This window comes from Phaseolus vulgaris, chromosome 5, assembly GCF_000499845.2.
Source record: "Phaseolus vulgaris cultivar G19833 chromosome 5, P. vulgaris v2.0, whole genome shotgun sequence".
Taxonomy (NCBI): Eukaryota; Viridiplantae; Streptophyta; class Magnoliopsida; order Fabales; family Fabaceae; genus Phaseolus; species Phaseolus vulgaris.
Genome location: NC_023755.2, coordinates 37,113,422 through 37,134,932, shown reverse-complemented (window position 1 = coordinate 37,134,932; position 21,511 = coordinate 37,113,422). Strand labels below are relative to the sequence as shown.

At 30.6% G+C, this 21,511-nt stretch overlaps 1 protein-coding gene across 1 annotated transcript; it reads left to right on the top strand.

The window, feature by feature from the left end:
• Positions 1–16,286: 16,286 nt before the first annotated feature.
• LOC137835706 (high affinity nitrate transporter 2.4-like) lies at positions 16,287–18,376 on the top strand. The gene is made up of 3 exons (XM_068644322.1): positions 16,287–17,238; positions 17,356–17,471; positions 17,580–18,376. Exons 1-3 carry the CDS (start codon positions 16,429–16,431, stop codon positions 18,244–18,246), a joined length of 1,593 nt encoding a protein of 530 aa, XP_068500423.1. The 5' UTR covers positions 16,287–16,428; the 3' UTR covers positions 18,247–18,376.
• The last annotated feature ends 3,135 nt before the right edge of the window (positions 18,377–21,511 follow it).

Sequence of the window (21,511 nt, the reverse complement as noted above, 5' to 3'; positions counted from 1 at the left end):
GGTATGTGATGGTGACATAATGATAACTTGGAGTAGGAGATGACTATTCTATATTTTAATATCACATAATTTTTATATTTTGGGTCCATTTAATATTTAACGATTTTATTAATGTTCAAGCTAAAATTATTGTAGAGAAATAAATAAAATATTAAAAATGGACAATTGTTTTCAAAGAAACTAAAAATCAAATTAAAAATATTTCAAGACAAATAATTTAAATCTTTTACGACAAAGCTGATGCGTGTTTATTTTTACGTATTTTTATTTTGGTTGATTATCGTTTTTTATAATATTTTTATAACTTAGTTTCATCCACCAAGCCAGTAGTCGTATAAATTTTTTAATATGTACAATGTACCACATAATTAATTTTAAAAAAATGTATTTAGTTTCAAACTCTTGAGTATTTGGATTATTTTTACTCCTCACATTTTTAAGCTTAATATAATAATCTTGATACCCTAACGAATTTATATAACCAGTTCAAATATACTATTTTGTCCTTTCACACTTTTTTAATTATTACTTAATTTATTTTTTAAATGATTATGTTATTCTTTAAAGCAAATTATTGAGGGGTAGTTGGTGTATTAAAATATCATTTTTCTTGATAAAATAAGGCATTTAAAAGATTTTTTATTCCGCTTAATCGCCAACATCTTGAAAGCTCTTGAATGGATAATTAATTTAAATGTACTTGAACTTGATTTTAAACCATCTTTTACAAAATAAAGTGGACTTAATTTCTTGGGTATGTATACATTCAGTTTAGTTTTTAATGTAAAAGGTTGTTTTTTGGGTTTCTTTTATTATTGATTGAGATGAGATAGAGAGTAGGAGGTCTTTTGATTGATATGTAAATGGAAAGGCTCCTTGAAAAAATCTGTTTTGTTGTATAAGGGTTGGACCACCCCTGAAGTGGTCTCATTTAATTTTATTGTTATTTGCTGATAAAAAAAAAGTGGACTTAATTTAGTCATTCATGATATTGTAAGAATATAAAAAATATATTCTAATCCCTTTTATGAATTTATTTATGTTTGTATTTTTATAGATTATATTATTATAAATGAAATAAATACTTACTTATATATTATAAAATATTTTATATTTAATTAATATGATAACTCAAATTAAAATAGATTATTAATTCTTCTTTTTAGAATGAAAGATTTTAATCAAACTAAAGAATAACGTTTTTTAATACGGAATAGATTATTTCTTAAATGATCTGATTTATTTTATTCGTTTTTATAATAAAAAAATACATATCGTTAACTGAAAACGAACCATGTGTTTAATTAAGAGAATAAGTAATGTCATCAACCGAAAACTAATCATGTGTTTAATTAAGAGAATAAGTAATGTCGAATATATGGCATAAGATTTTTTAAAATTGAAAATATTATACTATTTTCCTCATCTCTATTTTTTTCTACTTTTTCAACTAAATTGCTATAAATCTCATATATTTTATTTTGTACATATTTATTTTAGAGTTTAAATAAATAATTTTATTACTATTAATCAATGCATAAACAATCATTTCTCTGTGTAGAAAAAACTATAAATTAGTATATTAACTCAATCTCATAAAAGCGGAACTTATAAGGTGATGTTTGCATTCCTTGTATATATACTAGATATCAACACACCTCTCATGCCAAGAGTGAGTGACAACTTATGCGGACAATATATGTTATGAATGGTCCGATAACGACCTAATAACGAATGATATGATAGATCCAACAAACTTTCACTAAAATAAACTTTAAATGACTTTGATATCATATTAAGAAGTAGACTTTAAGCTAATTCAACCTCGTAAAACTAATTTATAAAGTAGACTTGCACTGACATATATACTATGAAATATTCTAATATTGTGGAATATCCAATCGTATTATCGTGGAACAAATAAAATATCACAATTAACAAATAAAATATTTTATTAGTTGTGATTTTTAATGAAGATGGTTATTTTTATTTTTTATTTTTGACAGATTGATAAATGCATAAGCACTCAAATGTGAAAGCACAAAAAAGATGTTGGGTATGAAATCTAACTTTTGGATTTGAATTTAATTAACATTCTTTTATAAAAAGATTAAAACACTCCAAATATTTTATTTTTAATTTGTAACTTTGTCGATAAAAAAAAAAAACCACTCATTTGATTTGTACCTTGTATAAATGGTTTATGTTCATAGCTTGTGAACTTGCGAGTCTCCTTTTTTCTGAAACAGGAAAAAAAATATTAATATTAACAAAATTGGCAATACCACAAAACGCAAAAACCCAACCAAACATACAAAAAAATATTCTGCTACTCTCATGGCAGAACCATGCAAAACAAAAAACCAATATTTGCTATTTATACTTTATGTTTATACTTTTTGTGTGTGTGTGTGGATAAATCCTTCGTGTAAAAATATTTTTATAGAAAATTTTAACAATTTTAAACTTTATAATATAAACACCAGAATTTAATCATAATGTTAATTGATATTTTTAAATAATTATAATTTAAACTCACTCTTTTTATTGGTAGAATGTGTTCTCCTTCCATTTATTTAAACACTCTTTAGATTTATTGGCGTACTTTTTTTTCTAGATCTATATTGATTTATTTAAGTTGTATAACTATTCTAGTAAAATAAGAAATATTTCATTAATTTTTTTTAAAAAAATTATATATTATTTTTAAAAGAATTAATTATTGTATCAAACCTCTTTTTAAATATTATAAATTTAAAAAAAAAATGTATAGACAAATTTATAAATTATTCTTTCAAGTAGAAAACTATTTTGAAAGTAATATATATATATATATATATATATATATTAAATTTCACAGGAATTTTTGAAGTATTTCTTTTTCAAATTAAATTAGTAGAAAACTAAATTACAAATATTATTTTTAATCCGAAAATTTAAAATTCTTACATTGCAGATTTTTCATCGCTAGTAAAATACATTTGAAAGAAATATATATAATTTTTTCATAGGAATGTTTTCTGGAAAAAATTATATAATAAACTATTTATGAATTTCGAATTTTTAACTAACTAATTATTATAAAATTATTTTTCTGTTGAATAAATTCCATATTTAAATAAAAATATTTATCGTGAATTTTTATCCAAAATTGGGAGATTTTGTGTGAAATATAAATTTTGTTACGGTGGCAAAAAACATCCGTCTTCTTAATTGTGAATTGAAAGTTCTTCGTGCACCATATTAATTTCAAAAATTTCAAAATGCAAAAAAATACATTCTAAACAAAAAAATCCAGAATATAAAATCTAAAAACTTATTCTGAAAAAAAAAAATCAGAATTAAAAAATGTATTATGGAAAAAAATCTAAATGCAAAAATGTATTAAAAAAAGAGTTCCAAATTTATTTATTTTTATTCACAACCTCCTTTTATTTATGGTCATTTTTGTCATTTTAGAGAACATTTTTATCATTTGAGTGCGGTTGAAATTGATATGGTGCAGAGAGAATTTGCCTTGTGAATTTAGGTGGTTCTTTCGTTAAGCAATTGCTGCAGTCCAAATGATGAAGCGGGCTCGACGGTCCAATCCAATCATGGTACGGGCTGTATGAATTTGGCTAAAACTGGCTTCTTCTTCCTGCACCCCCACAATTTTAAATATTCCGACATTAACCTTGACCTTCACAAGGGGCTACCGGATATCGGGACCCGGTAATATATTCCGGATTCATAAATTCAAAATTGATTAAATTGTATTTTCCGGATGAGGGGGTGTTCCAGAAGGTAAAATGTCATAAATTGTTGTTTTTCGGAGTGTTGAATCCGAAAGCCTAAATTGCATTATGGATTGGTGGATTCAGAATTGTTTTTTTGTGTTATGGATTCCTGAATCTATAATGCATCACTTGCATTATGGATTTATGAATATGGAATTGTTTTTTTTGTGTTATGGATTCTTAAATCCAGAATGGTCTTTTTGAATTATGGATTGTTTGATCCGGAATAATGTTTTTGACTTATGGATTCATGGATCCGAAATGCAATGATTTTGTTTCATTTTTATTTTATTTGTAGAAGTATGGACAATAGTGATGAATTTGAACAAGAATTATATTATGGGGTTGATTTGTGCGATGATGATGATATTGAGAAGTCATTATCCATGTTCTTCATGTTTTTCATCTTCATTAACATGTCTTCTTCTAACAGAGGTTGTGGGACGTAGACGATCACCTTGTGAACCTCCTCCCCTAGTCTTCACCATTACTGTTCAATTACACCATTAAAGTTAAACCAAATTACAAACTAATGAATAAGATGTTGAACCAATACAAACAAAAACCAGCAAATATAAAATTCTATTGAAACCAAGAGAGAGAAAAAAGCATTGTATAAATTCTACTAAACAAATATAAATAAACTATAGACAAAAAAAAATATTAAAAGAAGAAAAAAAAGAAGCTCATTGCAAATCATATTTGAAGATAGAAAAAATCTTTTGATGAAGTTTTATATGTTGAAGAAAGGATGACCATAAAAACACAAATCCGGATCCACAAATTTGGAAGCTTCTCGGATCCACAAATTCGGAACTTTTTTGGATCCACAAATTCATAATCTCCCTGGAACCACGAATTCGGGATTTTATTGGAAGCGAAAATTCGAGATTTTACCGTATTTTTTTATCCAAAATTCTACGGATTCTATAATCTGGAATGGAAGAAAACAATTACAGAAACAAAAATCCATAAAAAAACGGATGTTTAGATCCAAAAGCAAAGAAATTTACTTACCTTTGTCAAGAGCACTCTAAATCACCAACAAAAAATGTGAGATTGAAGGAGAATGATTTGGAGGTGTCGCACTGCTGCTAGAACATGAAAGCGTGTTGCTGCTCGAACATGAAAGACACGACTGCGCAAGAGAGCATCCTTGCCTGCACCTCTTTAGGGTTTTTTAAGGTTAAAGATATTTCTGGAATTTTAAAAACTAATAAGGGCGATTTAGTCTTTTCATAAGAGTGTGGGGGTGCAGGAAGAAAAAATGGGGGTTGCAGGATGAAACTGCCCTAAAACTTTTAGCCTATAACTGCCTGGATTGAACATGGGCTTAAAATTTGAAGGCTATTAGTGGAAAAGTTAAGGCTTCTTCTTCCTGCACCCCCACAAGTTTCTAAATCCCGAAACTGATCCTGAATTTTTATTTAAAAAAGGCCATCGTGGTTACCAAAAATTGGGATCTGGGAGTGTGCTATGGATTCATCAATCCAAAAATTGAATCATTTTTTTTTCGTATGATGGGGTGTTCTAGAAATAAATTTTACATAAATTATTGATTTTTGGATTGCTGAATTCGGAAGCCTAATTTTACGGTTTGGTGGATCAGAATGCTTTTCTTTTTTAATTATGGATTTCTAAATCCGGAATGCATATTTCTGTTACGGATTGGTGGATCCGGAATGCTTTTTCTGAATGATGGATTTTTTAATGTTTTTTTTTAATCAGCAATAAAGATTTAATTAATAGAAGTACTAGGGGTACTCCAACCCATTTACACAATTCCTTATACTAAAGAAATGAGGTTTCCAGATAACATGCCTAAACATAGATATATTCTACACATATATCTGCTAATCTTAACCTCTTTAAAAACAACAAGATGTCAATAAATAAACCAAATTAGCTATCAAGGAATCCTGCAACTTAGTCCAATTCCAGACTATAAGCGTATCGACTCAAAAGAAAGACTTTGTCTCCTTGCTATCTACTGCATTTTCCAAGCATCCATTATAATTATAGTTGTACCCCAAGGACATTCCTCTCATGCAAACCAAGAATCCAACCAAAAGCAAAGAAAGGGCGTTAATCATCAATGTATTGATTTTAAACATTCATATACATTAATACACCAATCAGAATAAGAGAAATTTGACTTTGGAAATTTATAACTTACCCATGCCCACGCCTTTACTTGGGCCAAAGCAAAAATTTCAACAGGATCCACCACTGCATTATTGAAAATTATCCTATTCCTATGATTCTAAATTCCCCAAATAATAGAAATCCACATACATTTCCAAACACAATTTCCCAAGTAGTTTAGACCCGTAAAACCTATTTGTTCGAAATGTTGAATAGCATTATCACAATGTACAAAAGCTCTACCAGCCCAAGCATCAGACATACACCATACTTTAGAAGTCACTTTACATGTGAAGAAAAGATGATTTACTGTTTCAAGCTCAGACCCACACATGACACACATCCCCCTTCCAACCTGAATTCCTCTATGTACTAAATTATCATATGTTGCAATTTTACCAAATAAAACACGCCAGGCAAAGTAATGTGTTGATGGTAGAGCTTTTAAGCTAAAAAAAAAATCAAAATTGAAAGCAGAGCATGAATGTGACTTCAAATTATTTTGTTGGCAAAGGATTTTATAAGCAGAATTAACAGTAAAACAATTTGAGATATCACCTACCCACATCCACTCATAATTTCTACAAGCATCTATTTTAATAGTCTTCAATTCATCCATAAATTCATTTATAATTTCATTTTCCCATAAAAACCACTCTCTTCTCCATTCTATTTGCCATACCCACTAATTTTCTTGCCATACCCTATATTTATCTATAGAGCCCTCTTTAAGCACTGAGTTTGAAAAAATTCTGGGATATCTGTTTTTCAAAGTACCATTCCCTATCCAATGGTCTGTCCAAAACATAATATTACTCCCTGCACCGACCTTCCACCTTCTCTAATTATCAAACCAAAAATTTGAGTTTCCTCTGCACACCTTCTTGATATCTCTCCACCACCAAGATTCAGTATTTGACACAACACTATCATAACTCTCTCCAAGACCCATATTTAGATTCCAATTTTTGAATGTGAAATGCATATTTTGAATTATGGATTGGTGCATCCAAAATTTTACCGCAAGTGCCAATCCAAATATTTTCCTGATTCCATAATCCAGAATGCAAAAAAATGAATACAGTTTAAGTGCATTTTAGGGTTTTTAAAAAAATGATAGGGACAATTTGGTCTTTCCATAACATTCTGGGGGTGCAGAAAGAAAAATGTAGAGGTGAGGAAGAAATTGCCAAAAGTTAATTGCATCCTTTATATATTTTTTTACATTTTCTTATTTTATTTTCATAGATTGAATTATAGTTTTAGTCATTTTTATTTCTGGTCCGTGATTTTGATATTTTTTCGATATTAATGTTTACATTTTTAATATAATGTAATTTTGACTTAATTATCAATTTTGTATATGTTATATTTATTTTATTTTTACATTTGTACCACCTACTATGGAATTATATGGAGTTGAGCTTATCCGTTCTTGAAGATGATTGTGTAAAATCACTTGCCAATACGAATAATTCGGATTGACATAAAAAATCAATATTGTTATAACAAACTAAATCATTCATACATAGTAAAGACTCATATTTAGATATTAATCTAGGTCCAAAAGTCTATAAATATAGTCTAATTATCTAAGAAGTTCCCACTCAATCTTTTTCATTTACTCACTAAGCACATATAAAAACTTCTCTAACCTTTACTAACTTGATCATCAAAGAATCTTCTACAAGTGGATCTCCACTCGATGTTTTTCTAACAAGCTTGACAACCATCTTTCAAAGGATTTAGGTCGACCAAAGCTCAACTTCCTTAAAACCTCTTCAAATCCACCTCAAATGGTTCTTGCTCAATTTTAATGAGAACATTTGATGTCTATCATGGGGCCTAAGTAAAATTATTCTCATACCACAACTCTTATGGTACTCACCAAAAATAAACTATAACATCAACATCATCATTGTCGTGAGATTGACTCATCTTCCCTTTATGTCCTAAAAGCCCATATATACTTTATTCTCCAGAACAAGGAAGAAAATGTCAAGAATGCCATCAGTGGCATGCAGAACAAATTCATCAAGGACTTGGAACTTCTACGGAATCAACACCGTGATGAGTTGCTATCTCTCCAAGAGCAACTAACCATAATACACATAGATTGGATGGACCACACACCGATCCGAGAAAAATTTGCAATCACAAACTTAACATATAGAGAAGGTCGTTGTGTCTCATCCCATTGTCCCTGATAAACTTGCTAAGCATACAGATAGATCGAAACATGGTACTTGACACAAAGGGTACTCATGGACACCATAGATTCAGACTAGAAGTCAATCTTGAGTTGTTGGTAGAACTGTCAACTTAGCACAACCAGTAGGCCAAATCCAAGGTTTCGCTACTCATAGGAAATCACAAGTATATGATTAGTATATGTCCTTTAAATTCGTCTAGACTCCCCCATTGAATGCAGATATGCGAGCCAACCTGGCTAATTTTCACCCATTCACATCTAAACTCATGAAGGACCATGGAAGTGGTAGTGTATTTAAAATACAACGACTCCTCGGACCTAGAGGCAAATGTTAAGGCCTTTCTCACCAGGTCAACCTCTTTTTTCGAAGACTTGGGAGTACAATTCTGATTGTTCCTCAATTCTCTCAAGGGACCAACATTGAAATGGTATTACTATCTTCCTCAGAATTTGACTCATTCGACATACTCTATGTGAGGTTTTTAGCTCGATTTTTCGGTTGCAGACCAATGCTCACTGCTTCAGCCTCACTCTAACACATTGCTCAAGGAGATGTCGAGCCACTATAACAATATATGACTTAATTCGCCAAAGCATGCACTAATATTCCTATTTGCATCTAGTGGTGGCCATGCATGCTCTTATAGTGGGATATCGTCTAGGTGTTTTCCTAGACTCTTTGTATGATGACCCACCCATCAATATGAATACACTTTGTACCTGCACAACCAAGTATATCAATATTGAGGAGAATTCAAATGCCAGAAAAAAAAGAGCGAAGGCTCCATCCACAACTAATGTTCCCAATACACAAACTTTCAAGAAAATGTGTGTCAATAAATATGAAAATTACACTCCTCTCAATGGTAGCCGAGATGTCATCACCCAAAAAACATTTAATCTTGAGTTAGTTCAGCTACTTCAACTTACACCTTCTCCATTTGTCGATCCAGCCAAATGGTGTAGTTGTCATCAAAATCAAGGGCACACCACAAAAGATGTTATAGAGTATGTGATCTAATTGAGAAGTTTGTATGATACGGGGCCTTGAGACATTTCATCCAGAACGCAAGGTTAGGCGAGATCAAGGACACATAGGATGGCGCGATTGAAGTCGAGGCCGAGGCTTTTGCAGCGATCACCAAGGTCAGGGCATAGAAAATCTTCAAAAGCAGATAACAACACCTTAGCCCAAACAAAAACAGAGAGAACAATCTCAAAAAATTCTAAAGAGGTCAGAGGGACCATCAATACTATTGCAGGGGAATTTGTTGGCGATGGCAGCTTGAACTCGACAAAGGAGAAAGTGGAGTATATGCACTAATTTTGAACAAAGTAAGCCTCAAAGACATGTATCCTCTACCAAGCCTAAAACAAATTGTAGACAACACCTCGAGATATGAGTTGCTTAGTTTTCTTTATGCATATTCTAGATATAATCATATCAAATGTATTCACCTGACGAAGACAAAACTGCATTTATGACATAATGACCCAATTTCTGTTGGATAGTCATGTTATTTGGCCTTAAAAATGTTGGTGCCATGTATCAACGCCATATGGATAAGGTTTTTAAATACCTCATTTGTAACACCATGGACATTTATGTTGCTGATGGTGGTCAAATTAACCAAGACAGAAGATCACCATGCCCATTTGGAAAAAGGTTTTAGCAAAAATCATAGCATATAGCATGGCCATACACCACGAATAACGTTTTTCAGAGTTGGCAAAGGAATGTTTCTAAGGTTTATGATAAACTAAAAAAGAAATAGAGATAAATCCAAACAAATGCAAAATCATCCTAAGCATGAGGAGTTTGAGTAAGATGAAAGAAGTTCAACGCCTTAATGGGAAGCTTGCAACTCTTTCAAGATTTCTCCTCAAAATTGTCTAGAAGGCCAAACATTTTTTCAAGTTTGAAAGGAACAAAGAAATTCGAGTGGGAAAAGTGTGAGAAAATATTTCAAAACATCAAGAAAGATATTTTCTCTTTGTCTTTATTAGTAAGTTTGTCATCACACTCCACACTTATAATGTGCTTAGTAGTATCTCACTCGGCGTTGAGCTTGGTTTTAGTCCACGAGGACGGAAAAAAATAGCATCCTATTTATTTCTCAAGTCGAATCTTACAACCAATGGAAGAAAGATACCAAGTCATTGAAAAGTTTGTATTATCACTTATCTTCTTGGCATGTGGATTCAAACAATATTTCTGAAGCTTCAACATTATTGTACGCACAAATTATCCTATCAAGCAAGTGTTGCAAAAACCAGAGCGCACTAGTAGAATGACTGCATGGTTTGTAGATCTATCCGAATTCAGACTTAAATTCGAGAGTTGAGGTCCAATGAAAGTCATCTTCTTAGGAGACTTTCTCATTGAGTTCTTGCAACTTGGAGAAAGACATGAATGGTGGTCTCTCAGTGTGGATGCATCTTCAAACAAGAAAGGAAACATGGTTGGGGTAATCCTCGAAGGCCTTGATGACATTACTTTTGAGCAAGCAGTTCAATTCAACTTTGATATATCCGATAACTAAGTTCTAATCCTGGAGTAAGGCTTGCATGAGAACTTGGAATGAAACAACTGAAGTGTCAAAGTGATTCACGGTTGGTTATAAGACAAATAAATAGCGAAGATCAAGGAAAAGAGCCTCAACTACAAAAATACTATCATATTGCTAAAAACCTCATGAGACAATTTGACCAAATAAGCGTTACTCATGTCTCAAGAGCAATCAATGATCCCCTCGATGTCCTCTCCTAAATATCTGGAGTTAAGATTACTCGCTTGCAAGAATTGTGTATAAAACACCTGCGAATCCGAACAACTCGAATTGACATGAAAAATTGATTTGTTATAACAAACTAAATTGTCCATACCCAATAATTACTCATCTTTGGATATTAACTTAGGCCCAAAAGCCAATAACAGAGCTTGATTCTCTACGAAGTACTTACTCAATCTTTTTTCATTTACTCGTTAAACACTTGTAAGAACTTCTCTATCTCTTACTAGCTTAAGTGTCCAAGAATCTTCTTCATGTTTTTCAACAAGTTGAAAACATTTATTTGATAATTAAGCTCGACCAAAGTTCAACTTCCTCCAAAACTTCGTGCAGTTTGAATAAGAACAATATCTAATTGAATTTTAAAATAAACAAATTAATTAAGGTATCATTGAGTAATTTTTTTTATTAATTTTCAAAAGTAAAAAATAAATATTCATAATTAAATATTAAACTAAAATTACAAATTATTTTGAATCTCGAAACCAAAATCATTAAAAAATAAAGAAAAAATATCGTAAATTAAATGGTTACCGAAGAATGGGAAGAATATAAATTGTAATTTAGTTTTAAAATATTTAAAGAGAATTTTAATCTTGGTAATTGTACAATTTTAGTGTTTTAGATTTCAATTCCACATATTAAGGAGATATAGCATTAGCTTAATAATAAAAGTGGAAAGGATGGAAGAGATAGGGTGTAGATTTGAATACTCTACTTAAAAGAAATTATATATTAATATTAATATTTGTCAATAAAAATTTGCGTAAAATCTATAAGTTAAGTACTTCAAATTTGTATTTTTTGTTCTTTCAATCTTTTTTTTGTCGATTAGACTTGTGTATTCCATGTGATTAGAGTTTAAGAACAAACCACACTTTAATATTGAATAACTCTGTTGAGACAACTAAAACCATTTTTAAAATATCCATATATTCTCTCTCACAAACTGTGCAAAATACATATTTATTTTTAAAAAAATGTCAACCAACAAATGCATTAAATAAGCGTAAGATGACTCTTATGAAATTATTGGCGAATTATATAACTTATTACTATTACCATTTATCTAATTAAAATATATTGTCATAAAATCCTGAAATTATATACCGTTATAATAACTTTAAGTAATATCCAATTATTTATAATAACTAATAATATTTTCAATAAAACTGTATAAAATCAATCTATATTATTAGTATTATAAGAGAAAGGAGTTGTAATATACCAACAATATTATTAGAGATAGAGTATTAGATAAGAACATTTCACATTATATAAGTGGGTGTAAACCTCATCTCATAAATTTATAAGGTTGAGTTATGTTTAAAGTTTACTTCTTAATATGGTATCAGAGTTATTCAAAGTGTGTCATAGCAAGTTTGTTAGTCTTATTAGGTCATTCGTTATCGAATCATTATTGAACCACTCATAATATATATAGTCTCATACATGAATTGACAGTCTCAACATGAAAAAATATATTAAAGATTTCACATCAATTAAAAATAAAAATATTTAATAATATATAAGTAAATATAAATATCACATTAAATTCCAAAGTTCACTTCTTAATCATCGTGCAGTAATATTTTTTACATTAACATGATAAACACAAGTGCTTATAAAATGTAGAAGCTCTTGTATATTCAACTAATATAAAGACAGAAGCAATTAGATTACTATTATTACAGAAAAGTCTACGCCTATAGTAATTATAATATTGCTGAAACTCTAAGAACTCTTGAAAGGGTAAGTTTAGTGTGTAAGTTATAGTTTGTGTTGCTATCAATTGCTACAAATTTCAATTATAGGGCTAATTAAGATATAGTTCATTACCAATTTGATTATTTGTTCAGACTTTTTCATTTTTATTATACATATCAAAGTCAACCCTGAACACGATGCCGACAATAAAATGGATTGAGACGACAAGTAATACATATGTATACATAACATATTATATATAATAATATCATAATATGAAATGATATTTTCCTAAGAATTATGTATGTGAAATCCACTGTCTATAATTAATTAACCTGCATGTTGTTTTGTCAAATCCCAATTTTAATCAAGTTGACCATGATGAACTGTTGTTTTAACACAAATTGCATGCTAAAAACATGGATTATGGATGTTGCATATAAGGGTCTCTTTTTATATAATGCAGACAAAAACCAGAAATTTGACTTTTTAAAATTAATCATTTCAGAAAGGACGTCATCATACACTGTATATGGAAAGAAAACCTATAATAATCTAGAACATAGAATATGTCCCATTGAAAATTAGAATAAATCTAAGATTTAAAATTAATTATAAAATTAATCATTATGAAAGTTTGGTTTTTAAAACTATAAACTATAATAAGATAGTATTATTAATATAACTTTTAAAACATTTATTATAAAGTCAATAAATATAATGTATACACATAATAATTTTTAATTAAATTATTAGGGAATAAAAAATTTAAATTATATTATAGTGTACTTCAAAGGTTTTAATTCATAGTCGTTTTATAGAGAAAGTATGATTTTTATTCAAAAAATAATCACCACTAGACACCAATTTGTGACAAGCATATATATAACCTATCCAGTCAAATATATATTTTTTCATGTGTACATGTTACCCCATTAATAGTAATATTTAAAAGATTTTTTAATATTTATAGATTGTTAAAAATATGTATAAAACAAATATACTTAACATAATTATTTGGTGAATTTATGACACTCAAACGTGACATATACAATTATGAATTTATTATAATTTAAAGACTTGCAAAAAATATTTATTTTTAACAACATTCTGTGTTTTCTATAAACAAGTTATAATTGTGTAAATATATCAAATAAAAACTATAAATAAGGGTTGCATAACAAAATCTACAAAAGTATATATAACTTTATCGTGAGAACATTTCTCTACCTTCTTTTTCTTTATGTACGGAATAGTATTTTGAGAAAACATTCACAATTTCTTTTTCTTTCTGCAAAGCTTATCCACTTATTATCCGCTCTACATGTCTAATGTTAATTAAAGATAATTAAAGTTAGAAACAAATAATAAGATTATAATTTGGCACAGATATTTATTTCCGTATTTTGGTTCCGTACAAATTATTAGAAAAGGAAATAACAAAATATCATTGGTAGTTGACGATACGATGTAGGGTCTTTTAATACTAAGTGCAAAAATTTGTCTCTGACTTTACATATTAAAAGTCAACGTAATAAAAATGAAAGTGGTTGAGAACAAAGAGAGGAATGTGTTGGCTAATCGGATTCAGGGACTAAAATCTTTATAAAAAAATCATTTACTATAATTTTATTATTGTTTAGGTATTTTTCTAGATTTTAAATATTTAATTTATAAATCTATACTGGTCACCAAATTTTGAAATTTTTTTGTGGTATTTTCTTATGCTAAATAGAAATTTATCAAATATTTACATATTAAAAATATCCTACTTTTATGTTCAAAACTTTTTATTATGTAATTATTATGCTCTTGTCAGTCATTTGTGTATGCAAAACAGTATCGTTATAATTGATATTTTTTATATTTTAGGTTGATGTTTAGTCAAAACCAATTAAATTTTAAAAACACCAAAAATTTACTTTGGACTTACTAAAGTCTAATGTAAATTTATGTTGGACCATTCATTTGTTATCATCTATTTTGTCCAACTCCCTTATCCTATTTGTAATATTAAGTCTTTTTTTGTTCTAAAACATTGTTTTGTTCTATTCTTTTAATCACTTGAAGATCCTCATACGCCCCACTAACCTCTTAATTATGTACATATATTCCACAATCTCATATAGCTTCATTATAATCTTTATTAATCCAAAACACTCTATTATAGTTGATAGTATTGTTATCAGATGTAGAATTGCTTAGTGAAAAGATCGCTAAATTTATGACTTAATCACTAAAAAAATTATTGATTTAACAATAGATTATTTTTATCATTAGTTTTTTAATTATCAACGAGTGAAATTACTGAAAATTTTTATTGACGAGTATGAAAATTAAAAAAAATATATTATATTTTTCATATCTATTGGTAATATTCATGCACTAATATTATTCATCAATAAAATTTGTCCATAAATTTTATAATATTAATAATAATTAAGATAATAATAGTAATAATAAATTTAATTATGACAATAATAATATTTTTCTTAATCTTAATTTTTGATAATAATAATAATATTAATAAAATTATTTTATATAGATATATAAAAAATCCAAATATTAATTTAATAAATTATGTAATAATAATATATAATAGTAACAAAATAATATTATATTATTAAATAAAATTATGATAATAATAATAATAATTTATGAGAATTGTAATATTAATAATTTTCTTTTTGTATTAATGTATATTAAAACAAAAGTATTAATTTAATAAATTGATTTAATAAAAGTAATATGTTCCTTTAGTGGATTTAGATTCAATCCCTAAAAATATTATTAATTATTGACAGATTTTTACTATCAGTAAAATCAGTTTTTTTTTAATTAATTAGTTTTAAATTCCAAATAAATTTGAATATTTTCAACTCAATTTTTATTAAATTGTATGTTCTATTAAGTACTTATATTTAATTTTTAATATGTTTGGATTAAATTTTTCTCGTTTTATATTTTTAATTATAGGAGGACATGGTTGTTATCTTTGATTAGTCATCTTATCTTATTTATTTGTCTTCGTAGATTAAAGATGTGAGATTTTGTGGTTAATATAAAATAATATTAATATTAATATAAAAATCATATATGAGTTTTACTATTTTAATTGAAAATATATTGGATAATAAGATTGTTATGTTTAATTTTTTTTAAGAATAACATACAACGATGGATGAATCATGGTCGTTACCTCACTAATATAAATGACTGTGATAATTTATTGTTATCTAACAGGTTCTCATTAAAAAAATAATGAATGTCACACTTATTATGAATTGAAATATCATTTTATATTAACTATAAAACATCATGACAAGTTGAGACAAATAAAAAAGATGATGGAGTAAGATAACAATCATATCACACGCGGTAAATAAAAATAAATAAACAAGAAAAATTTAATTGAAAAATATATATAAAAAAATTGATTCAATATAGAAAGAACTATTCAAAATATACAAATTTAGAAGTATAAAGTTAATTAAGTGTTTATTTATTTATTGATTCATTGAGAATCATGATGAGATTCTTTGCCTTTGGGATCTACCTTTAGGCATTTCCGCGTTCCATGGTGCAATGCGGCGAAATGGATAACGGAATATTAGTTTTCTTTAGAGCTCCACGCCCCTTGGGAATCCACTTGCCTTCAAAACTCTTACACAGTCAACTCCTTCTTCACTATAAAGCCACACCACACTCCTTCCTTCTTCTTCACAACACCACCACTTCAATTCCTATTCTACCTCTTCAATTGTGGTTAATCTTCCACAGTTGACAATATCAAATGGCAGAGATTGAGGGTTCTCCTGGAAGCTCCATGCATGGAGTCACAGGAAGAGAGCAAACATTTGTAGCCTCGGTTGGTTCCCCAATGGTCCCCACGGACACCACAGCCAAATTTGCTCTCCCTGTAGATTCTGAACACAAGGCCAAGGTTTTCAAACTCTTCTCCCTAGCCAATCCCCACATGAGAACCTTCCACCTTTCTTGGATCTCCTTCTTCACCTGCTTTGTCTCCACCTTCGCAGCAGCCCCTCTTGTCCCCATCATCCGCGACAACCTCAACCTCACCAAAAGCGACATTGGAAACGCCGGGGTTGCTTCTGTGTCGGGAAGCATTTTCTCTAGGCTTGCAATGGGTGCAGTTTGCGACCTCTTGGGTCCACGCTATGGCTGCGCCTTCCTCATCATGCTCTCGGCCCCTACCGTCTTCTGCATGTCCTTTGTGAGTGATGCTTCCGGGTACATAGCGGTTCGGTTCTTGATAGGGTTCTCCTTGGCCACGTTTGTGTCGTGCCAGTACTGGATGAGCACCATGTTCAACAGCAAGATCATAGGGCTTGCCAATGGGACTGCGGCGGGGTGGGGAAACATGGGTGGTGGAGCCACTCAGCTCATAATGCCTTTGATGTATGAAATTATCAGAAGAGCTGGGGCTACTCCCTTCACTGCTTGGAGGATTGCATTCTTTATTCCTGGTTGGATGCATGTCATCATGGGGATCCTGGTCCTAACTTTAGGTCAGGACTTGCCTGATGGAAACCTTGGTGCCTTGCAGAAACAGGGAAATGTAGCTAAAGATAAGTTTTCTAAGGTTAGTGATCCAAGAAGATATATTTTTAATATCATTTTATTATAGGAGATATATGCCTTAACAAATTCCAGTGTTTATACTTTTCCATGAAGTAATGAATTTCAACTATTTGTTCAGGTGCTATGGTATGCCATAACAAATTACAGAACATGGATTTTTGCTCTCCTCTATGGGTACTCAATGGGAGTTGAATTGACAACAGACAATGTCATTGCTGAGTATTTCTATGACAGGTTAGTTAAGCACAAAGGCAATACATTTACATGCATTAACTTAATTGCTATTCTACAAAAATTTGTGTTTCAACCTTACATAAGGAATTAATTAATAATATGAAACAGATTTAATCTCAAGCTGCACACTGCTGGAATCATTGCTGCCTCATTTGGAATGGCAAATTTAGTTGCTCGACCTTTTGGTGGGTATGCTTCTGATGTTGCAGCCAGGGTGTTTGGCATGAGGGGAAGATTGTGGACCCTTTGGATCCTCCAAACCCTAGGAGGGGCTTTCTGTATTTGGCTTGGCCGTGCCAATTCTCTTCCTATTGCTGTCTTGGCTATGATTTTGTTCTCTATAGGAGCTCAAGCTGCATGTGGTGCAACTTTTGGTATCATTCCTTTCATCTCAAGAAGGTCTTTGGGGATTATATCAGGTCTCACTGGTGCAGGTGGAAACTTCGGGTCTGGCCTGACCCAATTGATTTTCTTTTCAACCTCAAAATTCTCCACTTCCACAGGTCTTTCCTTAATGGGGGCCATGATAGTGGCTTGCACTCTTCCTGTGACTCTTGTTCACTTCCCACAGTGGGGTAGCATGTTCCTACCTCCCACAAAAGATGTCAACAAATCCACTGAAGAATTCTATTACACCTCTGAATGGAATGAAGAGGAGAAAAAGAAGGGCTTGCACCAGTCAAGTCTCAAGTTCGCTGAGAATAGCCGATCTGAGAGAGGAAAGCGCGTGGGATCAGCCCCAACACCTCCAAATACAACTCCCACTCATGTCTAGCTTCATCAAGACTTCATCAAAGACAACTACAGAACAGTATTGAACTTCAAAATTCCCATATAAGTGAAGCTTTTTCTAATAATTGTATGAGTTGAATATTCCACAATTGAAATAGAAAATTCCCATATAACTGAAGCTTTTTCTAATAATAGTATCAGTTGAATATTCCACAGTTGAAATGGAATCAATCAAAACAAAGTTGATATTATATATCATATTATCCAACTCAATTATTGTTCAGTTTTTAAAGAGAGTTTGACCTGTCTCATTTGATGACGCATAGAATATTCCACGAAACATTTAATAATCTGGTAAACCAGCATGGCAAAATTTATATGAACTATAAACTCTCTTATAGATCTTTCTGTCATTCTCTTTACTTGTTTTGTACGGTAAGTAATAAGTTTCGTATGAACATAATATAGAAATTATTTATTCAAGTCAGGGGTGACTTGTCTTTGGCTATGGGTGAGGGAAAAGAATGGTGGCCAACTAACAAATGTGTCCTTTGCTGTAAGCTACTTTACGCACCTTTCATTTTCAATGTCCAAATATCTGGCGCAAAAAACAAATATTCGCGTTTGACAACGTTAAAATTTATATAAATCTTAGTGACTTAGAATACATAAATTCATATTTCAACAATTAAAATTAAAATTTTGACAAAGAAAAATTAAAATAAATTTAAAGACTGCAAATATCTTTAAGTTAATGTATGCATGTACGTTTCTTTCCTTGCAAATTCTTCCAGCACCCACTACTTCCAAAAATATCAAAATTACCCTATATTTTTATTGACTTTTTTAAAAATCTAAAATGTGTAATCCGAAGACTTCCTTCCTAGATTATATAATTTGGGAGTTTATATTTATATTTTAGATTGTAAAATCCAAAATCCAAATTTATATTTTAGATTGTACAATTTAGAATACAATTTTTTTAGAAATAATTTTATTTTATTTTGGATTATTTAATTTAAAATTTAAATTTTCTGAAAAACTAACCAAGAAGGGTAACTAATATTTTTCGAAGTATAGAGGTGCAGGAAGAAATGCATGGAGGTGCATGAAGAAACACACTTCTTTCTTTCCCTGATTCAAGCCCAAGTTTAAACTGACATTATTGATCTAACATGATTGCCTGCCCAAAGAAAGAAAACCTACACCCCTGAGTAGGACACGTAACATACATATATTTTTTTAAAGTAAAAAATTATTTAATTTAAATATAAATATAATAATAAATTGATTTAAGTATGATAATAATAATTAATTTGAATATAATATCAGTTATGCTTAAATTTAATTCAATTAAAATAATTTAAATTGGATTGAATGGCTCAATTTTGGTTTATTTTTACTTTTGTTCTGTTAATGTTATGTAAAATATTATCTCAGCTCATACAAATTACCCACAGATAGAAAACATAATACTTTGAACAAACAATTCAGAATTCCAACATAAAAAATATATCATACTTTTTAATTAAATATTTGTTAATATAAAACACAAGAGTCATACAATTTTAAAGCCAACACAAACAATTTCCAAATTAATTCAAAACTAATAAACTATAACAATATTATAATAATAATTTGTGATTTAAACAAGGGTTTAATTTTCAATCGCTTTATATATACAAAAAAAAAATATTTTAAATCAATCAAAACTATTTTAAAGTATTTATTGTAAAATTTAACAAACTTGTTATACTATTAGGCACAGGGCAGAGGAGCTAGAGAGAGAAGATATAAAATGTAACTCAATCAATCTTATTAAAGGTATAGAATATGCTTTATATACAAAGGTTAAGGAGGGGATATATCCCTCTGGTTAACACCCCCCGTTAAACTCATGGCTGGATTAGGAACCACCATGAGTTTATCCCTGACATTAAGAAACATAGTTCCAGATATTGGTTTGGTGAGAGGGTCCGCGACTTGGAAGCGTGCAGGCAGATGAAGAAGAGTAATGTTGCCCTTGCAGATGTGGTCACGAACAAAATGTAGGTCCAACTCAAAATGTTTTGTCTTTGAGTGCATGACAGGATTGGCACTTAGAAGGACAGCACCAAGATTATCAGAGTACAACTTCGGTGTGAGAAAGGGAATACGTAATTCTGATAAAAGAGACTGAGTCCATATAACTTCAGTAAGAAGAGCTGCAACAGCACGGTATTCAGCTTCTGTTGAGCTTCTGGAAACAGATTTTTGCTTGTGAGTAGACCATGATACGAGATTGGAGCCAATATAGATGCAGTAGGCAGTTGTCGATTTCCTGTCATCAACATCAGCTCCCCAATCTGCATCCGAGAAGCCAATGATGGAAGATGAAGACTGACGTTTCAGTAAAAGACCAAAGTTGATGGTTCCAGCTAGATAGCGTAAGATGCGTTTCACAGCTTGCCAGTGGTGTAGTTTAGGGTCATGCATAAAATGACAAACACGGTTAACTGAATAGGATAACTCAGGTCGCGTTATAAGAATATATTGCAAAGCACCAACGACTGACCTGTACATAGATGGATCTTGAAAAGGTTCAGAGGAGTCTTGTTGCAGGCGAGTTGATGAAGTCATAGGGGTAGGTTGGGACTTTGCATGAAGCATATTCGTTCGACGAAGCAAGTCTTTGATATATTGAGCCTGAGATAAATGCATATTACCATGTCGTGTAGTTGATACCTGAATCCCAAGAAAATGATGGAGAGGGCCTAAATCTTTAAGAGCAAAGAAAGAGCTAAGAGTGGAAATAAGATCAGTGACAGCAGTAGATGAAGAGCCAGTGATAATTATATCATCAACATAAACAAGCACAAATAAAGTGAAGGAAGTAGTGAATTTGGTGAAAACAGAGGAATCACTGACAGTAGATTGAAAACCAAGATGAATCAAAGTTTGACTAAGTTTAGAAAACCAGGACCTGGGAGCTTGTTTGAGACCATAAATGGCCTTGTGTAATCTGCAGACAAGAGTTGAATCACGAGATACAAACCCAGGAGGTTGTTGCATGTAGACATGCTCAATCAAGTCACCATGAAGGAAGGCGTTATTAATATCAATTTGACGCACAGGCCATTGTTGAGTGACAGCATGAGAGAGCACAATACGGATGGTGTTATGTTTCACCACTGGGCTAAAAGTCTCTGTGTAGTCCACACCTTCAGTTTGATTGAATCCCTTTGCAACCAGTCGGGCCTTACACCGTTGAAAAGTACCATCTGCATGTAGCTTGGTTTTGAAAACCCACTTACAGCCAACAAGAGAGG